The 15,970-nt window shown below is 43.9% G+C and overlaps 1 protein-coding gene across 1 annotated transcript; it reads left to right on the top strand.

Annotated features, from left to right (window-relative positions):
- The first annotated feature begins 57 nt into the window (after nucleotides 1-57).
- mrpl3 (mitochondrial ribosomal protein L3) lies at nucleotides 58-8,368 on the top strand. The gene is made up of 10 exons (XM_047606022.1): nucleotides 58-276; nucleotides 2,092-2,273; nucleotides 2,351-2,442; nucleotides 3,153-3,251; nucleotides 5,102-5,201; nucleotides 5,308-5,368; nucleotides 5,538-5,649; nucleotides 5,769-5,846; nucleotides 5,994-6,071; nucleotides 8,154-8,368. Exons 1-10 carry the CDS (start codon nucleotides 203-205, stop codon nucleotides 8,301-8,303), a joined length of 1,026 nt encoding a protein of 341 aa, XP_047461978.1. The 5' UTR covers nucleotides 58-202; the 3' UTR covers nucleotides 8,304-8,368.
- Nucleotides 8,369-15,970: the final 7,602 nt, after the last annotated feature.

The raw sequence follows: 15,970 nt of genomic DNA, 5'->3' as shown, positions 1-15,970 counted from the left end.
GAGAGCTGGTGTTGAGCGGAACCTTTGTCATGAGCCGCAGTACAGCGGAAGTGTTTTGGTCACGTACCGGAAGTGCCCAGGGTGACATTTACAGCAGGGCAAGAAAGAAGGCATGCGTTTGCTCATGCAGACCGACGCTGCGCTCTCCTAGTTTACGTGTAGTCTTTTTGTATATGTATAAGCCTGTATATTAAAGAGCGCAATGGCAGTGTGGGGTTGTCGGTTTCTTCTCCAGCGGGGAGCTCGTCTCATTTCTCTTCGAGCGGCAGCTGAAAGGTACACATGCTAACCTGCTAGCTTTGCTAATGTAGCTGAAGTTAGCTCCAGGCTTGAGGCTGTTAGCTCAACATTCATAAAGTGACGTTACGGTTTAATGTAGTGCTGTTTAATGTGTAGTAGTGTATTTAACAAGGTAATTACTAATGACTATGACTGATATCCGTCTCTTTTTAAAGAATAATGTTGCAGCCAGCTATATAGTGTCTGCTACCCAATGACAGATTACGTGTCTAAATTTTCTTGATACCCGTGTCTGTATCATTAGTCGTCCTTTAAGTTTTCGTATGACAACAGACAGTGTTTTAAATGTGTGGAAAAACATCGTAATCTGGGTTATTTTTATGTCAAATGCGGGGAGAAAACACCTAAATTTCAGCTCCAGTACATTAACGAGGCTTCAACGTGAACGCATGATACCATGAAAAAAAAAAAAAACAGGTTTCATTTTAGTCCCATAGGAATGTCTTGTTCCTGCCTTCGACGCCTCATTAAGCAGTGACACTAAAAATAAGGTGTCCAGGCTGTCCGCGTAAATAAATGCGTGGAAGTTCTTGTTATTCATGAACAGACTGCAGCAGCAGATTGACAAGTGTTAACGATTCTGTTCTGCCATGCCTGATACTAGGATGCTCGGTAAACCAAACTGGAATAGTAGCGTGAGATCTGATGCAGCGACACAGATTTCTGTGTGAAGTGAACCAGATGACAGATGCGTTTCTTTATGGAGCAATTCATTGGTTTATGTAACCCAGCAAACGTCTTGTTATTTGTTTCCTTAAGTTGAATGAGTATGCATGTAGCTTCCTGCCACTGTCACTTTGCATGAAATCATATTGACATTTTATTGACAAAAAAATTAACTGAGACTATAATATGAGCGGTAATCAACAAGGTAAAATACTGCATAGTTGCAGCCCTAAAAGCAAATAAACACACATGCACAGGTTTAGTTTAAAGCATATCTCTGCCTCATATTACAGGAAAACAGGTTAAACTCGGCTTGGACTTTAACAACATAGACAAACATTTTATTTATTTATTTTAAATAATAAATTAAACATATACACCATATCAGTAAATATATCTCGGCCTGCCCCAGAGATCTCAAGATGTATTATTATCATCCATCTTTAGTCATGTCCTTTCACCCTCCAGCATCAAGCTGGTGCAGTCACCAGTACGTCAGTGTGCGGAGGTGACTTCTACTTTTACCTTAGTGAGTCTCTGGGTAAACAAACTACCAATTAAGTACTTCACCTCTCCAATTCTGCTCCGCTGTGACAGCTGACCTAGCTATGTTATAGCCTAAACATTAGCCCTTTCACCCAAGCCTGAGTCCCAACCACTAACTGGTACTTATCTAAAAATATTCCTGGCCACATTCCAACCTGTTCCCTACATAATGTAGGTTTTGTAGAAGTGTTATCTCCCCCGACGCTGTAAAGCAGATGGTCTTTTGCCATTTGTTTTATTACTGACAAGCATCTGTTCCGCTGATTGTGCCGCACTTGCTAATATTAAATTCATTGCAGTTTTTGCACCCGCATGAGCTAAGTTAAGCTTAATTGTTGATGTGACACTAATGACTCATTTCACACGTTTACACATGAGCAGAGGAGCTGCCAACACATCTTAATGTCCAGAAGATTTCTCATCGATGTGTTCTTCTCTGCCTCGGATGTGTTAATCATTTAAATTGGCCTGTTAAAACACTTTCAGTGTCTGTTCCTTAACCAAAAATGAAAGAAATTAAGGAACCAGGACAGACTGTGGCGATCAGAGCTTACTCTCTTGCCCACTTTTCTCTTTCAGCCCTCCTCAGTTGGCGGGTTGTGTCAGGACAGTGAAGACCACAACATGGTTTGAGGAACATCTCACAGAGGACAACCAGGAGTACATGAGGAAGAGCATGGCAGAGGAATACAGAAGACAGACGGCTGAGAAGCTCAACCCACTCAAAGACGAGCCATGGCAGAGACATGAGTGGACAGAGGGTAGGTTCTGTGATTAGTTAGAGCCTCTTCTCGTTGGCTCGCACGTTCACCATCTGATTTGCTGGATCTCTTCCCAGGAAGTAAACGAGTTGGACTAGTCGCCGTCAAGTTGGGGATGGCTCCGATCTGGACTAAAACAGGAGAAAGACACGCAGTCACCATGTTGCAGGTAGCACATCTGTTTCAGTGGTGCCGTAGCTTTTCACACTTACCCACTACTGGCATTGTTTGTGAATGTTAATGCGCGTCTCAGTTTGTTAACCGTAATGAAATGACCAGCAGGTCAAAAAGGCAGTTGAATCAATCAGGCTGTTCTGTCAAGTTTGGGGATATAGTCGCAATTATCGAGCTCCTTTAAATCTCACCTTGAGGGTTTGAGCCAGTATTTAAAATGCCTCTGTGTTACTCTGTTCCTCCCTTACGGCAAGGTGTGAACAGGAGATATGTGACATGAGGTTTATTCAGGTCACGTTTTAATCTCATCGACTAATCTGTCAGTAAAGTAAATTGAAAGAAAACCACGGCTGTGAGGGTTCGCTCTATTCATTATTGATCATGACATACTGTGGTGAGAAGCATACTAAACTCCTTTCTCAAATTCAGGAAAATGTCAATGTTAATATTCAGACAAATATTTGGGTTTTATTATCACCCTCCTTTAATATCAGATTCACAGCCACACAGAAACCAGTGTCCCCATGTATGAACTGCAATCATTTCCCTTTTAGATGATTGTACTTATATTCTGTGTAATAATGTAAAGTATATAATTGTGTATCTTTTTATGTTGTTGCTGAAAACAGCAGTCAGGCTGTTGTTTAGTATTGTGGTCACACTGTTATTGCTGATTGTTAATGCAGTCATGTCTGCTGTTTGTAGGTCCAGGACTGCCACGTAATTAAGCACCTGTCCAGAGAAGAATATGATGGACGCAGCGCCGCTCTCATTGTGGGGGGGAAAAACGGATCACCATTCCATGTAAGACAGAAGGCTTTTGATCTCAGCTGTGGGAATGAATGTTGACTTTGTATGAAAATGTCTGCAAGGGGCTGCTGCTGCGTTTACCGAAGCTTTCATTTGGTTCACTTTGTCAAATGTAGAATTTTCTTCGAAGGAAATAATTAGAAGAAATACATTACAATTAAATATTCTAGTTTTATTCCAGAAAGACACTATCTCAAGCACATAGTAGGCCCTTTATATGGTTAATAAAATATTCCCTGATATTCTAGGTAAATTACACGATAATTTTTCAAAGTTGTGGTAGACAACTGTGTGAACACAGCCTCCTCTTTTCATTCCTTTCACAACCTTCTGGAAAAAGTCGGCGTTCCTCTGTACATGCATCCTTACCTGGGCTGAGGGTAAACAGAAAGATTTCATGTGTTTCCAACTTTCCCTAAATACGTCAGTGTCACATATTCTGAATGTGGTGTATGTATTTCCAAAGAATGCGCCTAAAACCAAAATAATATTAGACCTTAATCAGAAAATTATATTATTATATTATTATTATATATTATATTATAATAATATGTTAATTCAAATCAGGATATTGTCACTGTACTGACTGGTGTCGCATTTTAATTATTAATAAGGCAGCCATGTAAAATTAAACGACCTCGACTTTTAAAACCGTAATTCACTCAGTTATTTTTAAACAAAGCTTCTCCTGCGCCGTGTTTGTACAGGGACTGATGCATTTCAGCCGCTCCGTTGAAGAGTGGAATTTGTTCTGAATTGTGACACCACCCTCAACGCGGTGTCCTACGCACGAACGACGTGTGCCGCTCACAGTTAATTCGCCATTTTATCAAAACTATTCTCTATTTAGTTATTGGGTTTTTCTCTAATCTTGGTTCACGCTACATTTGATAGTCATCTGTGCGACGGCTTTATGCAAACGTAACCGAATCCTTCAGCGCGTCGGGCGCAGCAGCTCGAAACCCTTTCATGAATACAGATGGGTGTTTATCGAATGATAGCGACCGGCTAACCACTGGTGACTGTGTCTTAAAATCTTAAAATATGTTGAATTCAATAAATTTCATGGCTGCCATGCCCCATTAACAGTGGCCCGCGCATTTCACTTGATAAATGTTTTCCATTCCTTGTGATGAACTCAAACCTCCCATTACCACCAGAGAGCTCTTTAATACGAGCACAGGAAGTTGAGGTGATGGATACCAACATGGACTCTTAAAATGACTCTCTCAGCTTATGCAACAATCTTAACCTACCTCCAAATAAAGTATTTAACAAATTTTATTTTTAAGGAAAAGATTGCTGGTTAATATGTATGAGAAGTTTCCCCCCCCCCGAATCTTACATCCATCTTTTAACACATAAAGGGGAAAGGGACCAAGAATGGAGGAGCGGGGGTGTGATTTATTCATCGAGTCCCGATGAATGCTTGACGGGCCCGTGTCAGGATTGGTCAGATGTGAAGTTGTTTTGAATCTCTCTCACACAGACGCATCACTGTTTAGTCAGAGGCAGAGTTTTTTTTTTTTGGGAGTGAGAAGCTTTGGCTCCGGCTGATTTTCAGTCAACAGAAGGAGAGAAAAGAGAGAGAGAGGGTTTAAAGTGACTGGAGGCGCTGAGATGAGAGCGCGCCGAGTGAAAGCAAATGTCAGAGACACTTAGTGCCAAGTGTGTGCGTGTGCGTGCGCCCGTGCGTGCGCGTGCCTGGCTCCCGTACAGTCATAACAGACCCATGGTTGAATTTAAAATGCCAAAGTCCAACTGCTCCTCTGCTGCTTTTACTCCTTTTACCTCTTTATTCCCTTCCATCCGTCCTCACTTCCATCTTTTGTTCCGACCAACAGAGGACTGAGGAGTCAATGGAGGATTTCAGGAACGCGGGAGTGCCCCCAAAACAGAAGCTGAGCGTCTTTAGAGTGTCCGACAACGCCATCATCAAGCCAGGTAGAAAGAAGCCACGCGTTAACTTTCAGTGTCACGCAGAATTGGAACGTTGTGTTTTGACTTTTGTTCTCGTTATTTAACACCATCTTGTTCGCTGTGTGCTCAGGCACTCCTCTGTACGCAGCGCATTTCCGTCCAGGCCAATATGTGGACGTCACATCCAAATCGTAAGTTCTGTTCTGCCAGATATTCCTCCTTCTTCTTCTTGGCTTCTTCTCCTGCTTCTTGCCCTCTTTCTCTCAACTCCACCGTCATCATTTGAACACAGATTGTTTATTAACTTCCAAACCTCTGAGAAAATCAGCTCATATATATATTTATTGTGTGTGTTTGTAGCATTGGTAAAGGGTTTCAAGGTGTCATGAAGAGATGGGGGTTCAAAGGTCAGCCAGCAAGTCACGGACAGACCAAAACTCACCGCAGGCCGGGAGCTTCTGGACCAGGAGGGGTAAGACACACACATGTACACCCCCATACGCGCATATTGTAATGTGTTGGTCCTTGCCAGACATGAACAGTTGGCTTCCCGTAATCCTTGAATGTGTTCCATTCATCATTCACATCCAGGACCCAGCCAAAGTTTTCAAAGGGAAGAAGATGCCCGGCCGAATGGGCAACGTCTACGTCACAGCTTACGGACTTAAGGTACAATAAATAAAAAAACAACAACAAAAAAACACATACACACACACACAAATGCACAAGGTCTCGGTTTTAAACTTGGTCGTCCTTGACTGTATCATCGGCTCAATATTCACTAATCTGCCTCCTCTCCATCTCTCACACTCCCAGATATGGAGGGTCAATACCAAGTATAATGTGCTGTATGTTCACGGCTCCGTCCCCGGGCACAGGAACTGCGTACTCAAGGTAAAATTAATCCTACACATACATTCAAAGTGGAGTTTGATGTCGAAGGTCAACCCCAGCATGCTTAGCGTTCTGACGGAGACAGGTGACCTTGCACCTGTAAAAACACTCACACCCGCAATACAGCGTGATCCATCTTCATCCACGTTGCGCAAGATCAGCAGTGTCTGTGTGTCTGTGTGTATGCGTCTGCTTGTGTTTGTGTGTTTTTTGTCTGTGCTGGAATGGGATACTTAATGATGTTAGTAATATCCACAGCATCCATCTCCACACTCAGCATGTTGGTGTTGGTTGTTGTGTGTGTGTGTGTTGTTTTGTCTGTGTGTGAATGGTGTACTTATGTGTTAGTGTATCACGTTCATTAATCAGTGTGGGTGTGTGTTTGTGTATCAGTGTGTAGGACATAGACAGGGGCTATTATTTGTTTTGCAGACAGGATATAATGAATACAAATGTGCTTTGCATTCCACCGTGCTCAGCTCTGCCTTACACACACACACACGGGTGGATTCACATCAGATTATATTACCCCAAAGGGTACACATGCAGGTTGTTCAATATCGTTTGTTTGTGTTAGTTTGAGCGGGTCTGTGTTAATGAGGGACACTTATGTTTTATTGATTTAAATTAAAACCTTTTCACAACTTTTTGCATCAGATTAATAATTACCACTTTTATGGTCATTTGGGGAATTTAATCAATTTTAAAAGGCATTTTTAAACTGAAATTGTTACTGACTTGAAACGAGTCTAGTTTTCTTTTTACATGTGCTAGTATCCCTTGTTTAAGTTACATTCACTGTTTTTTGTGATCCAGTTTTTTATTTATTTCAACTTTACAGGCTGTGTAAGGCATGTGTATGTGTACAGGCATACACATGTTCAATACATGAAATATTTATAAAAAAAAAAAAAAACACACGTGGCACAAACTGAAAACTGAGTTAACAACAATAGGTAGAAAACAAAGGAAAGGAAAATAATACACCTAAATATACATCCCCGCAACCGCACACAGGCCAAGGACCCCAAACTGGCTGAGAGATTAAGTAGGGACCCCCTACCTGCTATAAGTGTTCTATCTCGACCTAATGCTAATTATAATTATACATTATCATATATCAGTTTTTATTCAATATTAAACTCTTGCTGATCCCTTTACTAAAATTTGTGGGACTCATGTTAATGTGTATTGAACGAAATTTAAATTCGTGGGGGAAATTAAAAAAAACAACAGAAAAGTGTCTAACCAACTTAACAATTTTGCAACCCCCTGCAGTACCTCCGCTGACCAGCTAGGGGTCGTTAATTTTCGCAGATGGTGCTTAGTGTGATTTAACTTCAGTGGCTTATGCAGATTTTAAGTGGAGATGTATTGTTTTTCTGCAAACAGTCACTTACACCCACTTAGAAATCTATGCTCCTGAGTTTTATTTTTACTTTTTACTGACTGAACACCAAGGAAATCTGTGCTGAGACTAATTTCTCATTGTTTTGAGCTCGAAAAAACAGCGGATTGTTTCTGTTGATTGTCTCTTGCTTTTTATTTTTACAAAAAAAAATCACCTTATTGTGTCATTCTTCAAAGAATCTGCCCTAGCTGGTTTGACAACACATGCCATTATCAACATGCAGTGTATGAGGAATGATTGATATCATATAAAATGGGAGGAGTCAATTTTAGCACACGGGCCCCTTCTTTGTAATAGTTCTGGACTTCCTAAAAGTTCTCCACAGCAGCAATGACAGAGAGGAAAACATGCACTCATGGTCCTCACTGGGCGATTCGTCCTCGAGGTTGAGGTATCTGATGACTGCACAGAGGCTGATGTTATTCATTTATTCAGACAGTGCTGACTTGCGATATTCAATTACCCAGAACCGAAATACCACAGAAGTTATTAACTTCCAGCTGACTGCATAATCACTTGGAGTTGCACAAGCATAAAACGGGAGATGTATAACTCATCTACTTGTACAAGAGGCCATAAACTTATTCCTCAGCCCTTAAAGGTTAATACTGCAGCAAACACTGGACAGAAACAAACACCAGTGTTTTAATTAGTGTGTGTTTGTGTTCCAGATAAGAGACACCGTGCTGCCAACCAGGAGCTCCACCTTGCTCAACCCTCCGTTCCCCACCTACTTCACCGAAGAAGAGGCCGACCTGGATGAAGACCTGTACGATGACGACCTGTTCGTTCACACAGAGCCGTCGTTAACACTGACCTAATGTTTTCGCCGAACCCCCGCTGACCGTATCTGTATCTGTATCCCGCAATAAAAAATGGTTGTTTAGATTGTCTTGAGCCCTTCTTCTTTGTCTGTGAGTGAGATACAACTGCACCGAGCCTGTCTGTTTGATCCAAAGCGTTATTACAGTGCCTTTCCCCCCGAAACCATGGTAACTGTAGAAGTGATGATGTCACTAGAGGATCCCCAAGCAGAGAGAGAGAGGGGAAAAAAAAGAATATAAGAAAAAAGACAATGAAACAAAACAAGAGGAGCAGATATGGTGGGGGAAATGTGCAATATCTATGCAGAATGCAGGGTAGGAGAGGTGGAGGGAGGGGGTCAGCTGGATACAATGAATTAGAGAGGCAAAGAGTGAGGAGAATACAGACGGAGGATGGATAGGATGTGTTGGTAGGGGTCTAGTAATGAATTGGGTGTGGGGCACGGAAGCAAATGCAAAATAGACGTGAGCCGGCGAAGGTGTGTAGGGCAGCGGAAGGGGAAGTGGTGAAGGCTGACAAAGGTTGACATTTGTGCATAAGAGGATAAACGGGGGGCATTAATGTTGCAGGAGGTGCCGCTGGGCGCTTAGGTCTGTTTGTGTTGATGTTTGACAATATTCTGACAAGAAGTTCCCCTTTGGCACTGGGTGTACGACTCCTCCCTTTTGTTTCTTCTTCTTTTCAGTTTGGTGTGGGATTTCAATATAAAATCCGATTCTAAACCTCCAAGCTGCTTGTCTTATGCTTATTGTGCATGTATCCTCAGAGGCCTGCATGTGAACCAGTCCCCCTCCGCTGGCTCCAGCTCTATATCTGCCATGTAATTGACAGCAGGGGAAACAAGGCTTTAGTTTGATGCGCTGACAAGCGGCAATGATGCCTCGCCGATGCAGCGGGCGTGGATGCTCTCGCAGCCTCGGCGCCGTTATTTCCTAATTGAAACCACGCAGGGCAGTGCGCCGTCTGAACGGCCACGCACGCAGCGGTTTGGACAAAGAGATGTAAAGTGATGATGCAGTTTGTGGCGAACTGCGTCCTGCTCCGTATCACATGCCACAGCTTGTAGGACTACAAGGCAGCAGCAGGTTCTTTGAAATGGTAATGGTGTCGTTTGAAAGTCCTGCTCCGCGGAGCCTGCACATCATCAGGCTCTTGTGGGGGTGGACGAGAGGAGGGGATGGAGGGAGGGAGGGGATGGAGGGTGGTGTGGGGGGGGGGTCGCTGCCTGTTAAAGCACCAGAGCAGAGAGAGAAGAGGATGAACTCCAGCCTGATTTTTGAGTAGCCGTGGTCTCCACTGACTTTCTCCACCTGAGGACACGTTGTGCTGCACAGTTAATGTTTGTGTGTCACCGGTGGAGAAAAATGGACCAGTAGGTTAGACTGTAGTCGGAGCACTAACGTCCAATAAAAACCAGAAACTTTGAATGGACTCAGTATCCAGAAAGTAATGGCAAGTAAAAGTGCTTCGATATAATTTACATTGTTTATCCAAAGACAGCTTTCAAACACTAATTCGGGTTAACCTGCATCAGTATGCAAACTTGAGACGTACACCAATCTGCCTAATGTTGTTTAATTCTTCCCTTGTGCCTCCAAAGCAGTTGTGACTCATCAGAGAACGGAGATGGGGCTTTCTGAGGGTGTCCTGTGGCGTCTGGCAACAGAATGTTCATTTGTCACAGTGGTGCAGAATTAGGTCTGAAATATATGCCAAAACAAAAACAATAAAAGACTGTATCAAATTTGAAAGAGTGCAAAATATACGAGAATATACAGCACTCTGACTCTGACTCAATCTCAAAAATTGGGATATAATCTTTTTGCTAGGATAGTGAACGTGGACGTCGAGGTAATTGGTGCAAGATACGCAGTGCAAAAAAAGTAGATTATTGTGCAAAAGAATATGTAAAAAAGGACAAAACACAAAGACGGTCTCGGGTGTTGTACAGCCTGATGGCAGTCGGGATGAAGGACCTGCGGCAGTGTTCCTTCTTGCAGCGTGGATGCAGCAGTCTGCTGCTGAAGGAGCTGCTTAGCTCCCTTACAGTCAGAAGCCTTGGGTGAGAGGGGTTGTCCATGACTGATGTCCGTTCGGCCAACATCCTCCTCTCACCGACCTCCTCGATGGAGTCCAGAGAGCAGTCCAGGACAGAGCCGACCACCATCACCAGCCTTTTCAGTAACTAACATCCATGTGCATGCTAGGTCTGATAAATCACTCAGATACCCTGAGGAGTTTGCAGGATCCAAACTCACATCATTACATCACACTCCAAAACGTAAGGCATTCAGAATCTGACCACTTTAGAGTGACAATTTACCTAATTTGTTGTGACTAGCACTGAACTCCAGCCTCACCGGAACTTCACCGAAAGAATTAAAAGCAGCTGATGAGTCAGAAAAGTGGAAAGTGGCAACGCTTTAAAAGCAGCATGTGCAAGTTTCTGCGCCAGAGTCCACCCAGAGTCGCCGTTCAAGAGTTAAAAACACAAGATTGCAAATCTGGACACTTAAACGCTAACCAGCAACGATTTCTAAATGCATCGGCTAATTAAAAAGCTGGCCCAGTTCGGGCTGAATCTGAACCTTTTTTTTTTGGGTTGGGGGAAGCTGTGTCTGTGGGAAGGTCGGCCTGCGATTTTGACATGATGGATCTGCTGCTCCACTTCTGCTGGCTCGACACACGAGAGGTCTGATTTCCATTAGTAAAGAGGACACACACATACGCGCACAAGCTCACTTTTATCGCGCTCGCACATCTCTTTTAAAGCCTGCTTAGCGAGCAGAGATTCTCCTTCCGATCAGCTCTTATGGTGCTACTTCCTCGCTGCCAAGTTTACAGACAAAGCGTGGAGCTGACCTGCATCTCTCGACACATGAAATCACCAACACACACGCACGCGGCACAGTGTGTGTGTGTGTGTGTTTGTGTGTGCCTTGCTGTATGAATTATTGAGTGTGTTATTTGAGGGACAGCTGGCTCTTGAACACATTAACTCTCTCAGCCAGACAGTGACGGGAGCGAAGAGTCAGTAAACCAGAGGAGAGGATGTCGATTTAATTTGACTCGTATCGGTGGGCAGCGACGCTCTAACGTGTTTAAGCTCGATTAAAAGAAGTGAGAATGAATCTCTCCCCCGCTTTTACTCCGACACTGCGGCCCCACGTCGCTGGACGGGGGATAGTTGAGCTCATCACAGTTTAATCCAATAAGAGGCTGGCCGTGGCTAAATGGGGAAATGGAGAAGATGCAAATGATTTCGCATGCTCACCCACAACACATCCCTCTAAGCCGCTCCGCTGGCGGTCCTGCTGCGGAGGGCCACTCCCAATTGTGCGCACCTGCGTCTCTGGAGTGTGTATGTGTGTGTGTTTGTGCTGAGGGCCTCCCACCCGCGTTGGTAAATTTGGGTTCCTTCCTTCCAGCACCACTGGGCGAGAGCAGGGTGCAGCCTTTGGGTCCCCACCTTCCTCTCCACAGGTGCTCCTATATCCTGCCTTCAGATATGTTTTGTGTGTGTGTGTGTGTTTGCTTCTACTTACATGACCTTACAAAAGCTAATTTTCTCCCTGCAATTAAAGGCCACCGAAGATCCTCCGTGGTAACGAGGATCAAGCAGAAGGAAAAGTTTGGGGGCAGAGTTGCGTTCAAAAGCGCTCAGGCCTTCAGCTCTCAGACGCCCGAGCCATGTTGAGACGTCTGCGGTCGTCCCTTTTTTTTTTTTTCCTTCTCTTAACCTGTAACAACATATATTTTGTGGCACCTTAAACGAGACGTCACCCAGAGCTAAATGTCAGCGGTTTTTCAGCCGGAAACCTTCGCCACAAGAATGTGCCGGCGGGATATCGAGTAAATCAATACGGAAGCTGAGTGAGAAGGGGCCGAGGGAGGAAAGGGGGGAGGGAGACGTGGTTTAAGGGAGAGGGATGCAGCTGAGGGTGGAAAAAAAGACAATGGCAGCGGCAAAAGGGGGAGAAATGGGAGAGGGTGAGGAGAAAGGAGCGAAAGTTGAGCTTGGGAGAAGTTCAAGATCGGCGCCCGGTCTGACTTTGACACTTGTGGGCGAGGTTAATCTGTGACATTATCTACAGTGAGTGTGAGTGCGCATAAAAGGATGAAGGAAGTGGTATTTTAAGTTTCTGTATTCGACAAAAGACCCAAAGCAGGTTAAATAGAAGGTCTTTTCTGAGCAAATCTGGTGAACTGGTGCATATTCATGCTAACATTCATCATTACAAGGGAGGAAATGTCATGCCGTACAGCACTGGAAATCACACACATACATACATATAAAACAACCTTTTGTTGGAGGCGTGAGCAGCTCGCGCCGCTGCCGTCGCCCCGTCCGTCACAATGGAGGTGGAGAGGATTTAGTTTGTGCTCCTCAAAGAGAGAACTGTGCGCCACCACGCAGAGACTTAAAATGCCCACATTTACCGGACGCGCTTTTGTGATTTGGCCGAAAATTACACTTTATGTTGTCATTCCCCTCGCACGGCCAGTGAATGCACATAAAAAAAAAAAAGTGATGACATTTCTCCCTCCTGAATGGAACGCCATTCAGCCTGACACGCCGAGACGAGCGGGCACAAAGGCGCCGGCACAAAGAGAGGAAGAAAGACGCCGAGTTTTCCATGACATTGTGGGGGCTCGTGTCGTTTTTTTTTTTTTTTTTAAAAAACCCGAAAACCACATATAGTAAACTGAGCCCGGTGCCTCGTTTTTTTGTGTGTGGACAAAGGACGCGTTAGCTGTGCGTGATTCTCTAAATTGTCCGCCTTTGAAGACAAGACTGATGGAGGGGGAAAAGTGTTTTGTTTTGTTTTTGTTATTTTTTTAAAAAAAGAGAGAACTCCAATTTCTCATCACTTTATTTTTCGGGGCGGGTAAACAGACAGGTGATTCGAAGCTTTTGTCAGAAATGATTAAAAAATCAATTTGGTTGTGGGGAAGAAAGCAGTCAATTCAGTGCATTGTGGTCTACTCATTATATGGAAATACTTTCATCTGCAGCCAGAGCATCTCAGGAGATGGGCATGTGCTCGTCTTATTGTGAGTGTGTGGGTGTGTGTGTGTGTGTGTGTGCAGTGCGTACAGGAGGGTGGGCACAGTTACAGCAAGACAGGGAGAACTGCATCTGTTTTGGGTCAGCAAAAAAATACTTTAGAGCCTCACTTAAAGAGGCAGTGACGATGCTGCCAAAAGGCAATAATCTGAAGTGTCTGCCACATGCCCAAATGCACAATCTACACTTACAGTCTGCTGACATATCATCTGATCAGGCCGGCACAGCAATAACTGCAGAGCACAAAGTATCCACACACACGCACACATGATGGAGCACTAGCCCAGACCCTCTGGCAGAGCTCCGCGTTGATCACCAGAGATCACCTCGATATCTACATGATAACATTTCCCCCCCGGTTGACATGCAGTGAATGCAAATGAAGATGCAGATCAGCGGTTTCAAAGTGCCAGTGGTTCTTATCTGTGCCTACAGGAGCCGCGCAGGGCCGGGACCGTGGGCCGGCGCTGCCGCTCAGTGGTTCATGAAGGAGCTGCACACGCTGGCAGAGAGAAGTGGGGCATGCTGGAGGAGGAGGCGGAGGAGGAGGAGGAGGAGGTAGTGCTAGGTAACGTCTCAAAGGAGTTCAGTGCACAAAAAAGCTTAGATTTCCCCCAAGAGCGAGTTGTATTTCTGCGTATAGAATGCTGATTAAGCTTCTGCGAGGAGGCGCGATGAGGAGGGAGCACAAAATGACTTCTGAGCATTCACGAACGGCTGCTTTGTATCCCCTAAATATTTCAAAGGCCCGTTCTGTGAGGCTCACAAGCTTGAGAGGTTATTTTGAAGGAGTCTTTGTTTCGCTGACAGGCTCCTGCGTCGGCCTGTGACAGCCGGCCTCCTCTGACAGGACGGAAACAGGATGGGGAAAAGTGCCTCCTCCCCTCCCAACCGATCACTCTTTGGAACTGCACTCTAATCAAGACACGCAGAGAAATCATCACTCGACTGACCTCAAAATATACACCCTGCTACGATAATAGGGGCAGAGTTTGCAGACAGACAGACACTTCAGTGTGTTGCGGATTAGCGCTGACTGCAGGCCGTCTAAGGTCAGAGCTTTGGGGTGTGAAATGGAGAGCTGGCAGTAATACAATAACCCTTGTACAAGGAGTATCTCCTGGAGAATTCTGGGGTTATTTTTATTTTATTTTTGTATTCACCGTTCTTCCTTGAATGCCTTGTTTCCAGTAAAGTATCTTACTGTACTTCTGGAAGATATAGTATGGAGACTTGTTAATGAACCTAACATCAGTTTAAGTTGTCTCAGTATAATTTACAGGATAGGACAGTGATGTATTATGACAGAGAGAAGAAGAACACAAACACGGACTTAACCATCTAACCCAACTGCACAGCTTGCATAACTAAAACAAAGGCAAATGGATTATTTAAGCTTTTTGAAGACGTTACACCTCTAATTCCAGCAGCTTCTTCTGCTCTAAATGACTTGTTGGAGGCGTTTGTTCTTTTTATTTGTTGTATCCGTGGACGTTGCCCACCTGAAAGGCCGTTTGATGAACTAGAGCATGTAATTCTGATTTAAAAAGGGTCGGTTTCTGCTTTTTCATGGAAGCCACTTGGGTGAAAGATGAAACCCCAAAAAGTCCAAATGCCTTCGTTTTAGCTTTGCTTTACAGATGCTGATTTGAGTAATTTCCTTCCATATGTTGTAATGTGCCAACATGTAAGACAAGAAGAAAAGTTCTTTAAAATGAGTCCCTTTTGGGGGAAAAAAAACTCAGTATATCAGCAGATAAAAAAAGACAATTGAGGACATATGGAGGACACACGGTGGTGTGGAACAGCAGAGAGCCGAGTGTCAGTAAGAAACACAGACACTCGTCAGTTACTCTTTTCCCCTCCAAGCAGACTATTTCTGATGAACGAGAACAGCAGGATAACTTAACCTTCACCTTTTCCATCTGGAACCTGAAGGTCCTTTTTATTATCCAGGGGGGGGGGGAGAAAAAAAAATCAGAGAACAGAAGAGCTGAGCCGCTGCAGCCTACAGCTGTTAACCACCGCCGCCGAAGAGGTCACATTGTGGAAGAAGATGTTTAATTTGAGTCATCTAAAGAAGCAGAAGTGCCTGATGCTGGAGATGAGTGGATTCGCATCCTGAGCATTAAAGAGGTACTAACCTCACATTATTAATACGACAGTAACACTCTGAGAGAAATACAATCCAGCACAGGAGGCACTTCTCATAAAAAATTCTCATAAACTTTCCACTCGACGTCCGTACTGAATGAAAGTATATGAATAAACTCAAGCTTGTTTGTTTTATTTTGGTAAATGTACTTCAACTGGTACTATCTATCTATCTATCTATCTATCTATCTATCTATCTATCTATCTATCTATCTATCTATCTATCTATCTATCTATCTATCTACACTATGTTGTATTTCCCTCAGGGTATAGCAAGATAGTAGTATAGTGTTCAATGTAAATAAAATATGAAAATATATAAAACATTTATGATTATAAAGAGCCTAACTATTACGTTAGTGGTTGTATCATATGATTCAAGGGATAGTTACGTTTTTTTAAAAAAATGCAATGATCGCGTTGTCCACTAGGAGGCAGCAG

Source organism: Mugil cephalus, chromosome 14, assembly GCF_022458985.1.
Source record: "Mugil cephalus isolate CIBA_MC_2020 chromosome 14, CIBA_Mcephalus_1.1, whole genome shotgun sequence".
NCBI classification, from domain to species: Eukaryota; Metazoa; Chordata; class Actinopteri; order Mugiliformes; family Mugilidae; genus Mugil; species Mugil cephalus.
The sequence above is the reverse complement of the archived record's forward strand: the minus strand, read 5'-3'. Positions and strand labels throughout refer to the sequence as shown.